General features: G+C 55.4%; 1 protein-coding gene across 2 annotated transcripts; it reads right to left on the reverse strand.

The window, feature by feature from the left end:
• Positions 1 to 916: 916 nt before the first annotated feature.
• On the reverse strand, positions 917 to 11,554 carry Tinagl1 (tubulointerstitial nephritis antigen-like 1). 2 transcript variants are annotated; one of them, XM_013020650.1, is made up of 12 exons: positions 11,471 to 11,554; positions 10,627 to 10,953; positions 9,677 to 9,740; positions 5,399 to 5,491; positions 5,081 to 5,195; positions 4,041 to 4,164; positions 3,810 to 3,960; positions 3,510 to 3,699; positions 3,346 to 3,391; positions 2,760 to 2,883; positions 1,352 to 1,397; positions 917 to 1,262 (listed from the first exon to the last, which is right to left on the reverse strand). In XM_013020650.1, the coding sequence occupies exons 2-12, from the start codon at positions 10,937 to 10,939 to the stop codon at positions 1,122 to 1,124; spliced, it is 1,407 nt and encodes a 468-aa protein (XP_012876104.1). In that variant the 5' UTR covers positions 10,940 to 10,953; positions 11,471 to 11,554; the 3' UTR covers positions 917 to 1,121. The 2 variants fall into 2 exon arrangements, with proteins under 2 accessions (XP_012876104.1, XP_012876106.1); XM_013020652.1 differs by lacking the exon at positions 11,471 to 11,554 and adding an exon at positions 11,248 to 11,268.
• Positions 11,555 to 15,369: the final 3,815 nt, after the last annotated feature.

A 15,369-nucleotide genomic window follows, 5' to 3' on the forward strand; every position in this document is an offset into this window, starting at 1 on the left:
AAGAGAACGGCGCCCGTTGGCACCCCCGCATTGTAGGCCCAGCTTCCCACCAGTGAATCGGATCCCATCGGTGCCCTTGGGGAGCGCCCAGCACGGAGGGGAAAAGCCAGCAGACACCTAGATGACCGCACGTCATTGCGGGGCAGGGGCGGCAGGGGGGTTTGGGGAGCGTGGATTTTCTGCAGAGGGCCTGGCGAAGGGCGCAGGGATAGGGAGTTCTACAGCGGCTTTGAAGTGGGAGTGGGTGGCGCGGAGCTGGCTGGGAGGACATCTGATGGGAGAGCAGAGTGTGTAACGGAGGGCCTGGTGGTGTGTGTGTGTGTGTGTGTGTCCAGCCCCCTGGGGCGGAGCTCTCCCCCCCCCCCCCCGCCTGCGGGGCGCTGGGCCGGCTCTGCTGATTGGGGGGCTCTCCCGACCCCCCTGCGGGGCGCTGGGCCGGCTCTGCTGATTGGGGGGCTCTCCCGACCCCCCTGCGGGGCGCTGGGCCGGCTCTGCTGATTGGGGGGCTCTCCCGACCCCGGGCAGCGCTGACTCAGCGTCTGGGGTGGTTCCCACGGCCTGGGGGCCAAAGGCCATGCCATCCCTGCTCCCCCCCCCACCCCAGGTTCTGGGGTCCTGACAGGACAGAAAGGAGGCCAAGATTCCCAGTCCCCCCATCCCTGACAAACAGCTGAGGAAGTCCCTCCTGTCGTCTAGCCCCAGGACACCCCCATCAGCCCTGGAAAGTTGAAGAAACTGCGGTTCTTATCCGTATTTTTGCTTTTATTTTAAAACAGTGAAAAAGGAAAAAAAATAAATATCTTGAAGACTAAGAACACAGGAGAGGGGGCGGGTGGCAGGATAGGCGTTTGGGGGCGTCCCGGCTCCCGTGTTCTTGGGCTGGGGTAGGGGTGGGGTGCCAGGGGCCTCCCCGCTGGGAGGTCTGGGGCTCCGCTGGCCTCTCCTGCCCGCGGCTCCCAGGCCGGGCGCAGCGTCAGCGGATCCGGGCAGGGATTAGAGCCCGGCGCCCGCCCGCCCGCCCGCCCGCCGGCCGGCCCCCCAGGCCCCCCAGTCCGCTCCGAGGGCGCCCCGCCGCCGTCCTCCCCAGGGGTGGGGACCGGCCTGGCCTCGTGCCCGCGGCCTCAGCGGTGCCCCAGGTCCTCCATGCCCACGCGGCCCCACACGCCCAGCACGAAGCTCTCGATGTCGCACTCGTTGGCGCCGCGCACGATGCGGAAGCGGCCCCCCTCGCCCCAGGACGGGCCCCAGGAGTTGGCTGCCGTCTGGGAAGGAATGAAGAGGGTCAGTGGGGGGAGGAGGGGAGGAAGAAGAGGGCGGGGGAGGGGGCAGAGCATGCCGGGGTGCGGCTCACCCAGTATTTCAGCGTTGTTCCGTTAGGCAGCCTCTCCTCTCCCCACCTGCGGGCAGAGGTGGAGGGGAAGGGCGCTCAGCGCACCTGCGCCCAGGGACCCTGTGATTCCCCAGGCTTTTTGGAAATTCGGTGTGTGGGCCCTAGGACCCTGAGAATCTCTGTCCCTGTTTGTATTTTGCAAGTGCTGGGGCTTGAACTCAGAAGCCTGGGTGCTGTCCCTGAGCTTTTGCACTCAAGGCTGGCACTGTATCACTTGAGCCACGACTCCATGTTTGGTTTTTGCTAGTTTATTGGAGATAAGAGCCTCCCAGTCTGTTCCTTTCCAGCCAGCCTCAGTCTCCATACTTCTTGGTCTGTTTGCCCAAGACAACATAGGGGTAGGGAGTTGGGGGGGGGGGGAAGCACCAAGGATCTTACATCCTAGGACTAGTTCTGTGGGACCTCCCACATCTTCTGGCCCTCCTTCCCTTGGGAAGTAGGGGAGCAAAAGAAAGACCTAAAAGAATGTGGGTATCTTTGCAGTGGTTCACTCTGAACTCACACAGCAAAGCACATTACCTAGGGCTGGGTTCTGTGACTCATGCCTACACTCCCTGCTACTCAGGAGACTGAAACCTTGAGGATTAAGGTTCGAAGCCAGTCCTGGCAGAAAGTATGTATGAGACTCGTATGAGACTCTTTGCTCCAGTTAACGATCAGTAAACCAGAAGTAAAGCTGTGGCTCAATCCTTGAGCAAAAGTGCTAAGCATCAGTGCCCAGACTCCGAGTTCAAGCCCTGCTGCCAGCACAAAAACAAAAATAAAGCAAGAAGGACATTGCATTGGCTAGACATTTCACTGACTGCTGAAATCAGAGGGGCCAACTGAGGGCTGGAGAGCAACCTGCCCAGATGGCTCCAGGAGTTGCAAGACTTGGGACTGGGTGCCGAGAGCGGGGAGCTTCGAAGCTTCGCACCTCATCTATATTTTTCCCATGGGTTAAGGACAGAATTGTTCTTAGAAGCCCTTTGGAGGCTCTTCACCCTCAGTGTGGTCCAGGACTAGCCCTTCTTTCTTTCTTTTTGTTGGTTGTGGGGCTTGAACTCAGGGCTAGCAAGCTAGCCACCTTGAGCCAGAGTGCCACTTCTGGTGGTTAATTGGAAATAAGAGTCTCACAGACTTCCCTGCGTGGGCTGGCTTCAAACTGTGATCCTCAGATCTCAGCCTCCTGATTACCTAGGACTACAGGCAGGGGCCACCAGTACCTGGCTCCCTTCCTCTTCTAAACTAATGTTTGCTCCTTTGGAAACAAAACTGGCAAACCTGACTTTGCATGAACGGTAAGGATTGAGAACAGGCTCCAGAGCCTCCCCCATTCCCCAGTGGGTGCCCCACGGCACCCAGTCACCTATGCCCACAAACCCCTCACCCTGTTATCTTGACGGAGTGGGTCCCGTGTCGGCGGTACTGCTCCGGCCTCCCCAGGCTCACTGGCGTGTGGCTGTAAATGCCACCCTGGTACAGGAAGAAGTCCTCGTGGACCTCCATGAGTGCTGTGGGGAAAGGTTGAGGCGGGGCTGCTCAGTCTATTAGTCACACATCAAGACTGCACCCTGATGCGAGACTAAATGCCCCTCCTGGTCGTGTGTGTGTGTGTGTGTGTGTGTGTGTGTGTGTCTGTGTGTGTGTGTGTGCGCACGTGTGCACACCAGACCTGGGGCTTGAACTCAGTGTTTTCACTCAAGGCTGGCATTCCACCACGAGCCACAGCTCCACTTCTGGCTTTTTGCTGGTTAATTAGAGAGAGACTCTCACAGACTTTCCTGTCTGATTGTCTTCCTACTGTGATCTGGGCCTCCTGAGTAGCTAGGATTACAGCCACTGTTTTTTGGCTCTCGGGGCTTTTTGCAGGGAGGGAACATAAGTCCCCCCTCCCAGTCCCACTAGACTTTCCATCAGTGCTGTTCAGACCACCTGGGCCACTATGCCCAGCCATGAGCCTACGGGACGTTTACCTTGGACAGGACCATTCTCCATCAATTCCTTCATGATCTCCGTCTCCTGGAGGGAAGAAGGACATGGTAAGGTTTCATTCAGCCTTTGACAAAACCTCTTCCTCCAACTCCTGCCTCTGCCCCTTCCTGTGTGTCTATGTGTGTGCATGTGTGTGTGGACTTACATCAGAGCCCAGACGGTAGGCAGGAGTGACCTGGTAGATGTCATTAGCATCAACCTGGCTATTGGGACAGTGGGCCGTGGCCTGGCGCTTGCCCCGCCCCGTTGCCCGGCTGTGCATCATACAGCGGGGTGCCGGCCCAGTCTCATCCTGGTCACGGCCGGAGAATGGATAGCAGTTGTCAGACACCACCCTGGAGAGGCAGCAGGAAGGAGCGAGGACAGTGATGTTGGGGTCACACACGAGTGCTGTCCGCAGGGGGGGCTTTGCCCACCTCTCCCACCCACACCCTTTGCTGCATACCCTCGACGCCGCAGGAACCACCAGGCACCATCGAGATGCCCACCTCGGCAGCCCTGCTGGTGGTGGGTGTTACAAGACAACAGGTTCTGAGGTGACAGGACAGGTGTCATGTGTCCCATGGAATGGATGGACACTCGATCAGACGCCACAGCTAGCAGGGAAAGCAGAGGGGCTGTCAGGAGCCAGGCCGTGGCCCTGCTCCCAGCTGCCATCCCCTGGCCGTGGACACACCTGCTGTGGAGAAAGCCCAGGAGCCTGCACAGTTGCCCTGGTCCAGAGGCTCATGGATCAGGTGAGGCCACTTTTTGGAAGACTCGAAGGCTGTGGGCAGCACTTCCTCTGGCTCTAGCACCGTCTGCAAAATGAAGGTGTTGTCATTTGCCCCCTGCCCTGGCCTGGCTACGCCTCCACAGCCCAGCATGAGAGAGCCACTGAGAGTACACTCCCCTGGATCAGTTAGGGTGACGAGTCCTAGTTTACAGATGGGGAACCTAAAGTCAAGAGCAGCAAAGTGGCCAGGCCAGGGTCATCGCTTTCCACTCTCAACTCCCGTCTCATTCCTCTGCACCTTCCAACCTGCCACACCCTCCTTCCTGCCAGGCCCCTGGCCTCTAGGCCCTAGACTCGGGCAGGGGAGGGAAGGAGTGATCTCGTGATCAGGCAGGCTGCCAAGACAAACAGCAGGAGGCAGAAAATAGGCAAAGGCTCAGGGACGTCAGGGCTGGACCTGGTCACCCCAGCCTGGGGCTAAAGTTCCTACATAGAGAAGAATGGCCCGTGGCCCTCCTTACCTCTCCCTGCCTGCCATCAATGGGCAGATCCTCCAGCCTGTACCCCACCCCTGTAAAGCAGCACAAAGCTCTCCTTCCTCACTCTTTAACTATTTGGGTCTGATTCCCATTTATGTCCCTAGAGGGTCCCGTGAGCGGGGTGGGGGGAACCCCCTGCTCCCTAGGGGTTCCGCTGAGTCTGCATTTGTTCCAAGAATTGCCGTTCTCTGGCCAAGCTGGAAGAGCATGTCCCTTTTTTCCTAAAATACCAAGGTGACCTCCTAGTCCTTTGGGCTCTGACCCAACTGTACTGAGGCCAATAGCATTTTTTCCCAGGCTGAGGAGGTGGGGAGTCGGGGAGAACTTCAGCCTGGACTACATGACTTAGAATCTGAGCCTAGCACGGCCAGTACAGCAACCAAGGCCCAGAGAGGGGAGTGACCTGCCCAGGGATACACAGCCTTCGAAGAGGAGGTCAGTACAGGCCCTGGGTGGACTTACATAAATCTCATTCATGTTCATGACAGATGAGGATGGGCGGATGGTGCCCAGGCGGTAGCGAATGCCCTCATCCAGAGTCATGCCCCAGAAGGCACTGTGGTTCCCAGCCTGCCACCTGGAGGAAAAGCCATGAGGAGAAGTCACAGATCTGCCAAGATCGGGGGCCCTTGAGCTATGTCTAGGCGAGACTCACAGTGGCCAAGTGCAGACAAATAACATTCCAAATAAATCTATATCTGCGTGGCATGGCTTACATCTCAGGTGTGGCTTTGCACGCGCGCCCCTGTGCCTGCTGGGGCTGCATCCCACACCTCTTACCCGTAGTTGCCCTGATTGATGGCGTTGATCATGTCTGGGTCCACTAGGCATGGTTCTTGGTCACAGTCCCACTCTCCTTTCTCCTGGCAGGTGCTGGGAGAAAAGAAAGGAAAGGGAGAGGTGGGGGTGGGGACCTTCATAAGGGGGGAAGCTTCAGAGGGTAACAGGAGCCTAGGATTCTGTACGGCCAACTCAGAACTCCTCAGTGACTCTGCCCAGCCTGGTGGCATTCAACATCCACTCAAGCTCACCAGTCTTGTTTGTCTCTGTCACTCAGGTCTCTGCCTAAACTCCAGTCAGAGATATTGCTGCTATTCAAAATCACCAGTGGGGAGTCTAACAAGTCAGATTTAGCACACCCCAAGTCAAATTCTGGTCTGCCTTACTTGTTTTATTTTTTTAAATATAAAATGGCAACACTGGGAGGTTGGGCCAAACCTGGGAGTCAGCCCCGCCTCTCTTTCACACACTGATCCAACCATAAGGCAAGTCTTGTTGGGACTACCTTAAAAACACACCAATAAAATTGGGTGTAGTGGTTCATGCCTGTAGTCCTAGCTGTTCAGAAGACAGAGATCAGGAGGACTGAGGTTTGAGGCCAGCAAGGGAAAAAGTTAGCAAGACTGCCATCTGCACCAATAAGAGCTAGGTGTGATGACCCTCCTAGAATGCCAGTTACACAGGAAACATACGCAGGTGAATTGTGGTCCAGGCTGGGAGATCCAATTTGAAAAATTACTCGAGTAAAAAGTAGTAGAGTAAGCACGAGGCCTTGAGTACCACCAGAAAAACAAACAAAAGAAACACACACACACACACACACACACACACTCCCCACACCCAGAATTCAAACCATCTCTAACTATCTCCTGTGCAACCAGGGTCCCCTTTCACCTGGAGCATTGCTGCCATCCTTACATTGTTCCAGCATCTGCCCTGCGTCATTCCATGTCCCCCTCCAGCGTACTTTTAACACAGTTGCCATAGTGATCCTGCTACGCCTAAGTCATGTCATGTCATTGCTCTATCTCAAACCCTCCACTGGCGTCACCTCACAGAATAAGAGCCAAAGTCCTTGACGGTGACAACAATGGGCCCTGCACAATTTGTCCTTCTGCTCTATGACCTGTTCCTTCTGCTAGCCCTGGATCCTGAGTGAGGCTGGAGGCTGCCCCAGCCTGTGAGCTGAGCTACTCTTCCTCCCAAATTCCCATGGCTCACTCTGTTCTTCCAAATCTTCATTCAAATGCCACTTTCTCAGCGACCCGTCCTCTGGATTCGATCTTTTTGTTATTGTGCTTGTGCTTGAACTCAGGGCCTAGGTGCTTAATCACTCCATGCTGGCACTTTACCACTTGAGCCACAATCTCACTTCTGGCTTTTTGCTGGTTAGAGACAAAAGTCTCATAGACATGCCTGTCCTGGTTGGCTTTGAACCTCAATCCTCAGATCTCAGCAGCTAGGATTATGAGTGTAAGCCACCAGTGCCTGGCTCTCTGGCCACTATCTTCAAATTCAGCCTCCTCCTACTTTGTGCCCCCCTCTTTCCTGTCTTCTTTGACTGCCTGACATCTGACAGTGATGCACATTGATTTCCTCATAGATTCTAACATCCTAAGGGCAGGTGTTGCTTAGTATCTTCAGTACCTAAGTAAACAAAGCCTAGCACCCAATAAATACTAGTTGAGTGAACTGCATGACTGAGACAGTAGAGTACAGTGTGTGTAGGAAGACAGATTCTGGAGTTCAAGTCCCATCCCAGACAACGAGTCAGGTGACCAGTTGTTGATATTCCCTTCCATGGCTTGAGGGGAGAACATACTAAGCTTGCTTCAATGACAGGCTTGTGAAGGACTTAGTACAGAGGCTGGCCCACGTGAGTGCACTTAGAACAGGGCCTGGCCCACGTGGGCACTCAGAATTGTTCTCTATTACTAATGTTCTCACTCGTAGGAACCCCAGCCCCCCTTTTCCTGAGCTGTGGACTCATGGCTGACCTCCAACACCTCTGGATGGTGTAATGGCATCCAAGACTTAAAATAACTACCAGCCTTCTTCAGTTGCTACTCCCAGGGTTTTCAGAACCAGGCATCCAGCTGTTCAGATCGATGGCCTGGGTGTCCTGTGGTGTCTCCCCTACGTCCCCATCAGCCGATTCCGGAGATGACACCTCACACACCCATCTGCCTGTCACTCTTATATTGTGTCCACACCACTCTGGTCCCATGTCACCTCTCACCTGGACCAGGACTTTGTCTTCTGCCTTTCTAAAGTCCATTCATCTCTACTCCACCATCCATTTCACATCTGCCAGGAAGCCAGAGCCCCAGGTGAGTCAGACCCAGCATCTATCCTTAGACTACAGACTGTCAGAACAAAACATTCCTCACACCAGGCACCAGCGGCTCACACCTGTAATCCTAGCTACTCAGAGGACTGCGATCTGAGAGTCACAATTCAAAGCCAGTCTGGATAAAGTCTCTGAGACTCTTTTCTACAATTAATCAGCAAAAAGCTGGAAGTGTGTGGCTCAAGTAGTAGAACATCTACCTTGAGTGAGAAAGCTAAGTGAAAGCCCAAGGCACTGAGTTCAAGCCCCAGTACTAGCATAGAAATAAATTAAATATGAAGAAATAAACAAACAAGAGTTCCCTCTGTGTCTGTAAGACCCCAGGAACTGACAGCACCCCTCAGACCTGTCTTTCTCCCAGCTCTGACTGAGATGACCCTGTCTACCTCCTGGCATCCCTGCCTGGCGGGACTGCTTTGAGATATCCATCTCTTGGGTATCTCATCAGTATATCTCCCTGAAAATGCATTCCCCCTCTAACTTGGGCCTCTACTATGCTTTCTCCTCCATAACTCCTACAGATGTGGGGTCTGTGTGTGTGTGTGTGTGTGTGTGTGTTTCCATATCCCCCACCAGACCAGGAGTTTCTGGAGCTGAAGGACTGTGTTTGCTGAGTTCTGGCTTCCTCTAAGTCTAGCACTGAGCCTGTGAAAAGCTGATCTTCAGTAACTGGATGTCAACTGAAGGGTTGAATTCTGTGCATTCTAGGAGCTTTTTACAAGCTCATAACTCTGCTATTACAAGATGCTAAACTGCCTCCTTGCAGGCCAGCCCCAGGCACCCGCCTCCAGTATGGCCTTATAAGGAGCACTCAATGGGTGCTGAGCCCCAGTAAAGCTGATTCTCCAGCCCAGGAGCCAGCCAGAGGGTAGTGCCCAGGGAGGGCTGGAGGAGGCTGTGGGGACTGAGAGGTGCACTGTCCCTCTTTCCCTTCCCCATACCGAGCTACTAGGCTGGACCTTCCGATGCCTTCCCAGGATCCTCAGCCACCAGGAGCCAGCCAGAGGGGCAGGCAGAGTCGAGGTCCACCACTGTTCTCCTGTCCCCACTGCTTGTGTCCCCGGGCTGCCCAGACAGGTTCAGACAGGGCTGGTGGCAGCAGGTCCCAGCATTCCAGAGGGGCCTGAGAGAGAGTTAACCCTTCACAGCCACCCTGTGAGGTTCAGGAGAGCCCTGAAGTCCTGCACTTGTGATCTCCCGCTGAGACACACACACACACACACACACACGCACACACACGCTCCCACTCTCACGATGACCCAGGCATCCTCACCCCGTGAGGCAATGGAAACAACTGTGCACAATGCATTCCAAAAAGTTTCCTTCTCCCCTGGGGCCTCCCAGGCCCCGGCAGGGTGATGGGGGTGGGGGTGAGTGGGTGCAGGGACCCTATTATTTCCAGTAAGGCCTCAGGCTTCCTACCCAACCCTGCCCCACTTCCCATCTGCTTACGGAGCACCTATGACCCCTTCTTCCTTCTGCCAGGAATGGGGGGGGGGCAGGAAGGGAGGAAGGTCACATTCCAGGGGAGGCCCTGCCTCAGGCCTGCCTGCAGGCCAGCGGCCATCCCTGACCCTCAGCTGTCCCAGGGCAGCGGATGCTGTACTCAGAGCTTTCCTTCCTGGCGTCCCCTTCTTGGACTCTCCTGTGACAGCCAGGAGAGTGGGGAGGAGCTGTGGCCCAGCCCCGGCCAGGATTCCCAGCTCAGAGGTGGCTCCTGGCCAGGCAGCCATGGCTGACCACTCTCAGGAATGTTTCTAGAATGCTTCCATATGAGGAAGCATGATCGGTGTAAAAATCCACACACGCGCGTGCTCTCCCTGCACACTCAGAAAAGGAAAAGGACTCAACCCCAGGAAAAGGATGGCAAGGGTAGGATGGGAAGCAAGTCTGTTGACCACGGAGGCCACAAGGCCCCACTCACTCACCAGCGATTACAGTTGTCCCAGTAGGTCCCGAAGACTGGGTAGATGCGGCCCCCATGCAGACACCCTGGTGGGAAGAAGAGGAGGGGTGATGGGGACCCAGCCAGGAACGGTCATGGTCATCTTGATCACACACATGCACACGTGCACACACACACACACTCACTCACTCACTCCAATCCCAGCCCTGAGGAAACCCAAAGCCAAACTATAGCTGAAGATATTTCCTGCTGAGTTCCATACGAACAGCTACATGGGAAGTTACTCAATGACTCTAACTTGGATGACTCTTGCTTTACCTGGATGCCAGCCACACATTCCTGAGATCCTTGGCAATTTAAATGACTTCAGGCTTGGAGTAAAAGGGGCCTGGGAAAACTGAGGCCCAGAGAAGGTAAGTAACCACTTTGAGATAACAGCATTTGTGGATAAGCAACTCCGGAATGGGTTCTCCTCATGCAAAGCCCCATGGAACTGTGGGGAGGAATGCAATGATTCTCCTATGGGTTGGGGGGGGGGCAAATGCATGGCAAATGCAAGGCAAAAGGGTGGAGGCTGAAGGTAGAGGCAGAGCTGACCTTCTGTCAGCTATGACCTGTCTCAGTTACAAGATTTTGAGCAAAGGCAGAAGAATGGTAAGATGACCCTGGCCTACCTCCCTATATGCCCTATCAGCCCAAGGTTGAGTCAGCAGGCAGGGCCAGCACCCTCCACGTCCTTCCGGAATAGAGACAGGACTGGGAGAAAGGGTGGAAGGCTGGCTGCCATGTCCCTGGCCCAACTGAGAATCCCAGCTAAGGACCTTTGCTCAGTTTTGCTGCAGAGTGGAGCTAGACCACAGGAGAGACTTCCTAGATGGTTACGCTCTCTCCCAGAGTGTGCAAAGCCTCCTCAGCCCTGCTGAGCCTGGGCCTGGCAGGGTGATCCACTCCCCTGGCTGTCTTGGCACCCACCTTGGATAGGAGGGAAAGGGGGTGGCACCCCCAGGCAGAAGTCCCAGAAGTCCGGGCAGCAGTCGGACACAGTGCGGTTGCAGAAGAGGTCACAGTAGCAGGTGGCACCCAGGTAGGGCAGGGCGCAGTCATCCACGCGGCCTCTGCAGCACATGTCCTGCTGCTGGCAGTACCGGCCACCGGCGTCCCGGATGCCCCGCAGATGCAGACCCGGTGCCAGTTCTCTGCGCCAGCGACTCCGCCTTACACCTGGGGCCACCTGGCCAGCCAGCAGCAGCAGCAGCAGCAACAGCCCCAGTGGACAGCCCCGCATGGTGTCTCCTGGGCCTGGGAAGGGCAGAGATCAGGGGTCAGAGGTAGTGAGCACCAGAGATCTCCCTGCATGCATCCTGGGGCTGGTAGGCCAAGGGGGTCTAGAGGGTTGGGGGGGTGATGATATCCCAGCCCCCAAGCAGGACACAACACACAATCTGTGTGTCCTGGCTTCCAGGAGTTGGGCAAAAAAAAAAGTCTCTGCTTGGTCAGTACAGGGAACTCTGAAGACAAGGAAAGGGGTGGGGGTGGGGGGATTGGCATTCTTGGGTCCCCCCACCCAGCACCCATCTCTCTGACACCCCTGACCTTAGTCCTTGATTTTGTAGTCACTCCTGACCAGTCCTCCTGCCCTCTTCTGTCCTCTCCATGTCCCATGTCCCTCTGACCCTGTCTACTGTCTGTCTGTCTATTTGTCTGTCTGTCTGTCTGTCTCTCTCTCTCTGCTGTTGGTCCCAGTTCCTCTGTCTGGCCCCTGTCCCGTTCTGCTCCTCTGTCTACACCCTATGCCCTCTGAGCAGGGCGTCCCTACCTGGTGAGGGGGTGTGGGCTGGACCCCGGCTGCCCTGCGCCTCCGCCTCCTGGCTCTGCGACCGATCTCTGACACCGAGTCCAGGGAAGGGGTGGGACGGTTTATGTACCGCCCCGTCCTGCCCAGCAGCTGCTGCCGCTGCCCCTGCCCCGCCCCTGGCTGGCCGGAGGAGGGGCCACCCCTGGCTGGCCGGAGGAGGGGACGCCGATCACCTGGAGTAAGTTGCTCTGGAGTTCAGGGCTGGGACTGGCTGTCTGGCTGGGGTGGGCAGGATGAGGAGGGGCAGGTGTTTGTCCTCCTGAAGGCTCTAGTCAGTGGAATCTTTTCCTTAGCGGGCAGAACTGCCACTCAAGCATAAAGAGTTGAGGTCTGAAACTAGAAAGGACTTTCCAATGGGCTGGAAAACTCTCCTAGAGAACCAGAGATGGGGCAGCTGGGCTCTGAGTGTTGGACCTGCTAGGGAGTGGTCAGCTCCCCTCTAACCCCTCTGAGGGACAAACAGTATCCACACCCTTTGTCCAGTGATAGGCTGGAACGATCGGAATTCTGGGGAGGATTCAAGGATTCAGGAACCTGCAGACCTTTGCCCCAGAGAGCGCATCTCCAGGAAGAGTGGGTGTGTGGCAGCTGTCTGCACTAGGGCCCCTTGTGGGGTCTGCCTTCCTTGGTCCTGGGAATCCTGTGCCCACACAGCCCCCTCCACCAAGCTCAAGGACACCCTCCTTGGCACCTGCCCCTTTGTCAGGGCCCTGCCGGCTGCCACCCCCTGCAAAGCTCCCCATCCTGCCTCAGGCCTAACTAACCTTCCTTTCACCCTGGCGTCCTGGGCCCTGAACAATGGGGCTTCTGTCCCTCGGGGCACCGCCCTCCCTCACCTTGTGGCGCAATCTCCTCTCTTCCTACAAGCTTGGGCCTGAGCCAGAGGGTTCTACCAGCCAGGAGAGGAAGAGACCACACCTGCAAGCCCCTAGCCCCAGCCTACTCCTCACCTGCCACAGTGCTACCCCCCAGAGGACACGCCAACCTCCCTGCAGCCTCCCCTAGCCTGGGCCCTGGCCCCTGGCTGAGGGAGAGGCCAGGACAACAGAGGCTTGTATCTGGGCTACCCCCTGCCATGGGGTATTAGGGGTGAGTGGCAGGCAGGGAGGAGGTAGGGTGGGGTTCCTTCTCTGGGATGGGGGATGACGTCTGGGGCCCAGCAAAGACATTCACACACCCCAGAGCTGCTTGTCTTCTCCCTCCGGGCAAAGACTAGAAGAGAAACTGAGGCTGGGAAGATCAGATGAGCCTGAACACACAGAAGGCAGGCTTCCTCCCCACTACCAATGCTCTCTTCTCCTCCCACCCCCCACCTGTGGACGCCCTAGTCACCCAAGACAGGTCTCAACACCATCCTGGTTGGAAAGTCCCTTTTCCAATCTAACCTCCAATTCATCTCCTTGCAAGGTGGGTCCCTTGGAATGGGCCAATGTCCTGTCCTCCAGCTAGGAGGCTGCCTTCAGCAGAACGAATGGTCCCCAAAGTGCCTGCCATTATGAATTAGTCTCATGGGGCTGGGACCCAGCCCAGCCCAACCCAGAGCCATCCAACCTATGTTTGTCCCAAATCATCCCTTGCGAGTTCCCGCACAAAGCTGTGTGCCCTGTGTGTGCTTACACATACAGAGCTGCATTTATGAAGTGCTTTTGCTTGTCAGACTGTGTCCCTTGGTCTGTGTCTGCCTATTGGCTACCTGTGTGGAGGTCTGTCTGAGTGTCTGGATGCCTTGGCTATCTGCCAGGACTCATCTGTCAATCTGCTTTGTCTACCCACTTACCTGTCTGCATGCCCCATGCCAGTGTGTATGTGTGCCCATGGAGCTGTGTGAGTGTTGTGTTTGTGTTGGTCCCGGGTCTATCTGGAAGTCAGTGTATCATTAATGGGTCTGGGTGTGTGCTGTGGTGTGTCTGGGGGTGTGTCTGGAGAGTTGTCCCTGTCTCTCTTCACCTGTCTGTGTGTCTGTGCTGGTGTCTGCTTGTGCATGTCTGGGGGTTTGGTTGTCTGGCTGTCTCTCTCTGTCTCTCTGTCTGTCTGTCTGTGCATAGGAGGCAGGAACCACCCCCATCATCGCAGAGCTTGGAGCTGAGCCCATCTCTGTGGAATCTCGTGACTCACTTGTTTCCTTGGACAAGAAGAAGAGGAAAAGGGCAGGGTGTAGTGGGTGCCGGACACCCCACTTTCCATTTCCATGTCTTCCTCCACCCAGCTCACCCTGGTGACTCATTCTCTGTCCTGTTCTTGCCCGGCATGGGGCCTTGTCCAAGGCCTGGGAGAGAGGCATGGCAAGTGAGGCCAGAGCCCTCTTGCTTTCCCAGGAAGCCAGCAAGTCTCGGACAGGGGCTTCCCTTAGGTGGAGCCCTGGGCAGCCTTGTTTGTTCCAGGCCTCGATGTCCATCTGTCCCCACCAGCTCCCCCAGGCCTGCCCCCCCTCTCCTCTTTCTGTAAGGGAGGGGAAGGCAGCAAGGAGCAGCAACTTGCCCCAGGACAGATAGCAGAGCAGAGCCCCAGCTTTCTTCCCTCCTCTGGAGATCTGGGGCTCCTCCAGGCCTGAAACTCTTCTGACTGCTCTGGGCACCCTGGATGGACTTTTCTCTGGGGGGTTAGCAAGGAAGCCATGCTCTGATTTGGCCCCATGACTTAAGGGGTCCAGATGTGCATGGCTCAAACAATGCTCTAGTCAATCTTGGGGACAGTTGTGTCTCTCTGTGGTCAGCTGGACAAGCCCAAAGCTCCAAACAGTGATACTGGGTGATACTGAGTGATACTGGGTGATACTGGGTGATACTGAGTGATACTGGGTGATACTGAATGATACTGGGTGATATTGGGTGATACGGAGTGATACTGGTGATACTGGTGATACTGGGTGATACTGAATGATACTGTATGATACTGGGTAATACTGAATGATACTGGGTGATGCTGAGTGATACTGGGTGATACTGTGTGATACTGGGTGATACTCTGTGATACTGAATGATACTGGGTGATACTGGGTGATAATAGGTGATATTGAGTGATACTGGGTGATACTGAATGATACTGGGTAATACTGGGTGATATTTGGTTATACTGAGTGATACTGGATGATACTGGGTGATATTGGGTGATACGGAGTGATACTGGTGATACTGGGTGATATTGAGTGATACTGATACTGAGTGATACTGAATGATACTGTATGATACTGGGTAATACTGAGTGATACTGGGTGATGCTGAGTGATACTGATATTGGGTGATACTGAATGATACTGTATGATACTGGGTGATACTGGGTGATGCTGAGTGATACTGGGTGATACTGAGTGATACTGGGTAATACTGGGTGATACTGGGTGGTACTGAGTGATACTGGGTAATACGAGTGATACTGAGTGATACTGGGTGGTACTGGGTGGTACTGGGTGGTACTGGGTGGTACTGGGTGATGCTGGGGACTGTGACGGAGATCCAGGCTGGCCTGCTGTGACATGCTGGGCTTCCCTGGGCCTTTGGAGTGTATTGGAAGAAGTGGTCCAGAGGTTAAGTGACAGAATGTTGTGTATGCTGGGGCTTGTGGGCCAAGAGATTGGACTGTGCCAGGGCATGCCTACTGTTAGCATTTGGTTGGTTGGTTGGTTTTTCATTCATTCAACAAGTTCCTATCGAGCATTCACTATGGGCTGAGATCTGTGCTAGGTGCTGACCGTGAGAAGTTGAATCAAATTAACACAGACCCTGCTGTTGACAACTTCACAATCTAATGGGAAGACAGACACATAAATGTGTGCATGCACAGGAGAGAGAGAGAGAGAGAGAGAGAGAGAGAGAGAGAGAGAGACAGACAGAGGCACCAAGGAGTGATTCCAAAATGTGAAG

Source organism: Dipodomys ordii, unplaced genomic scaffold, assembly GCF_000151885.1.
Source record: "Dipodomys ordii isolate 6190 unplaced genomic scaffold, Dord_2.0 Scaffold51, whole genome shotgun sequence".
NCBI lineage: Eukaryota > Metazoa > Chordata > Mammalia > Rodentia > Heteromyidae > Dipodomys > Dipodomys ordii.

Coding starts and splice junctions, on each gene's coding strand:
- Tinagl1 (XM_013020650.1), bottom strand. CDS start 10,939: ATGCGGGGCTGTCCACTGGGGCTGTTGCTGCTGCTGCTGCTGCTGGCT. Junction 4,165..5,080: donor TGAACATGAATGAGATTTAT/GTAAGTCCACCC, acceptor TTCATTTTGCAG/ACGGTGCTAGAGCCAGAGGA. Junction 3,961..4,040: donor CTGGGCTTTCTCCACAGCAG/GTGTGTCCACGG, acceptor TTTCCCTGCTAG/CTGTGGCGTCTGATCGAGTG.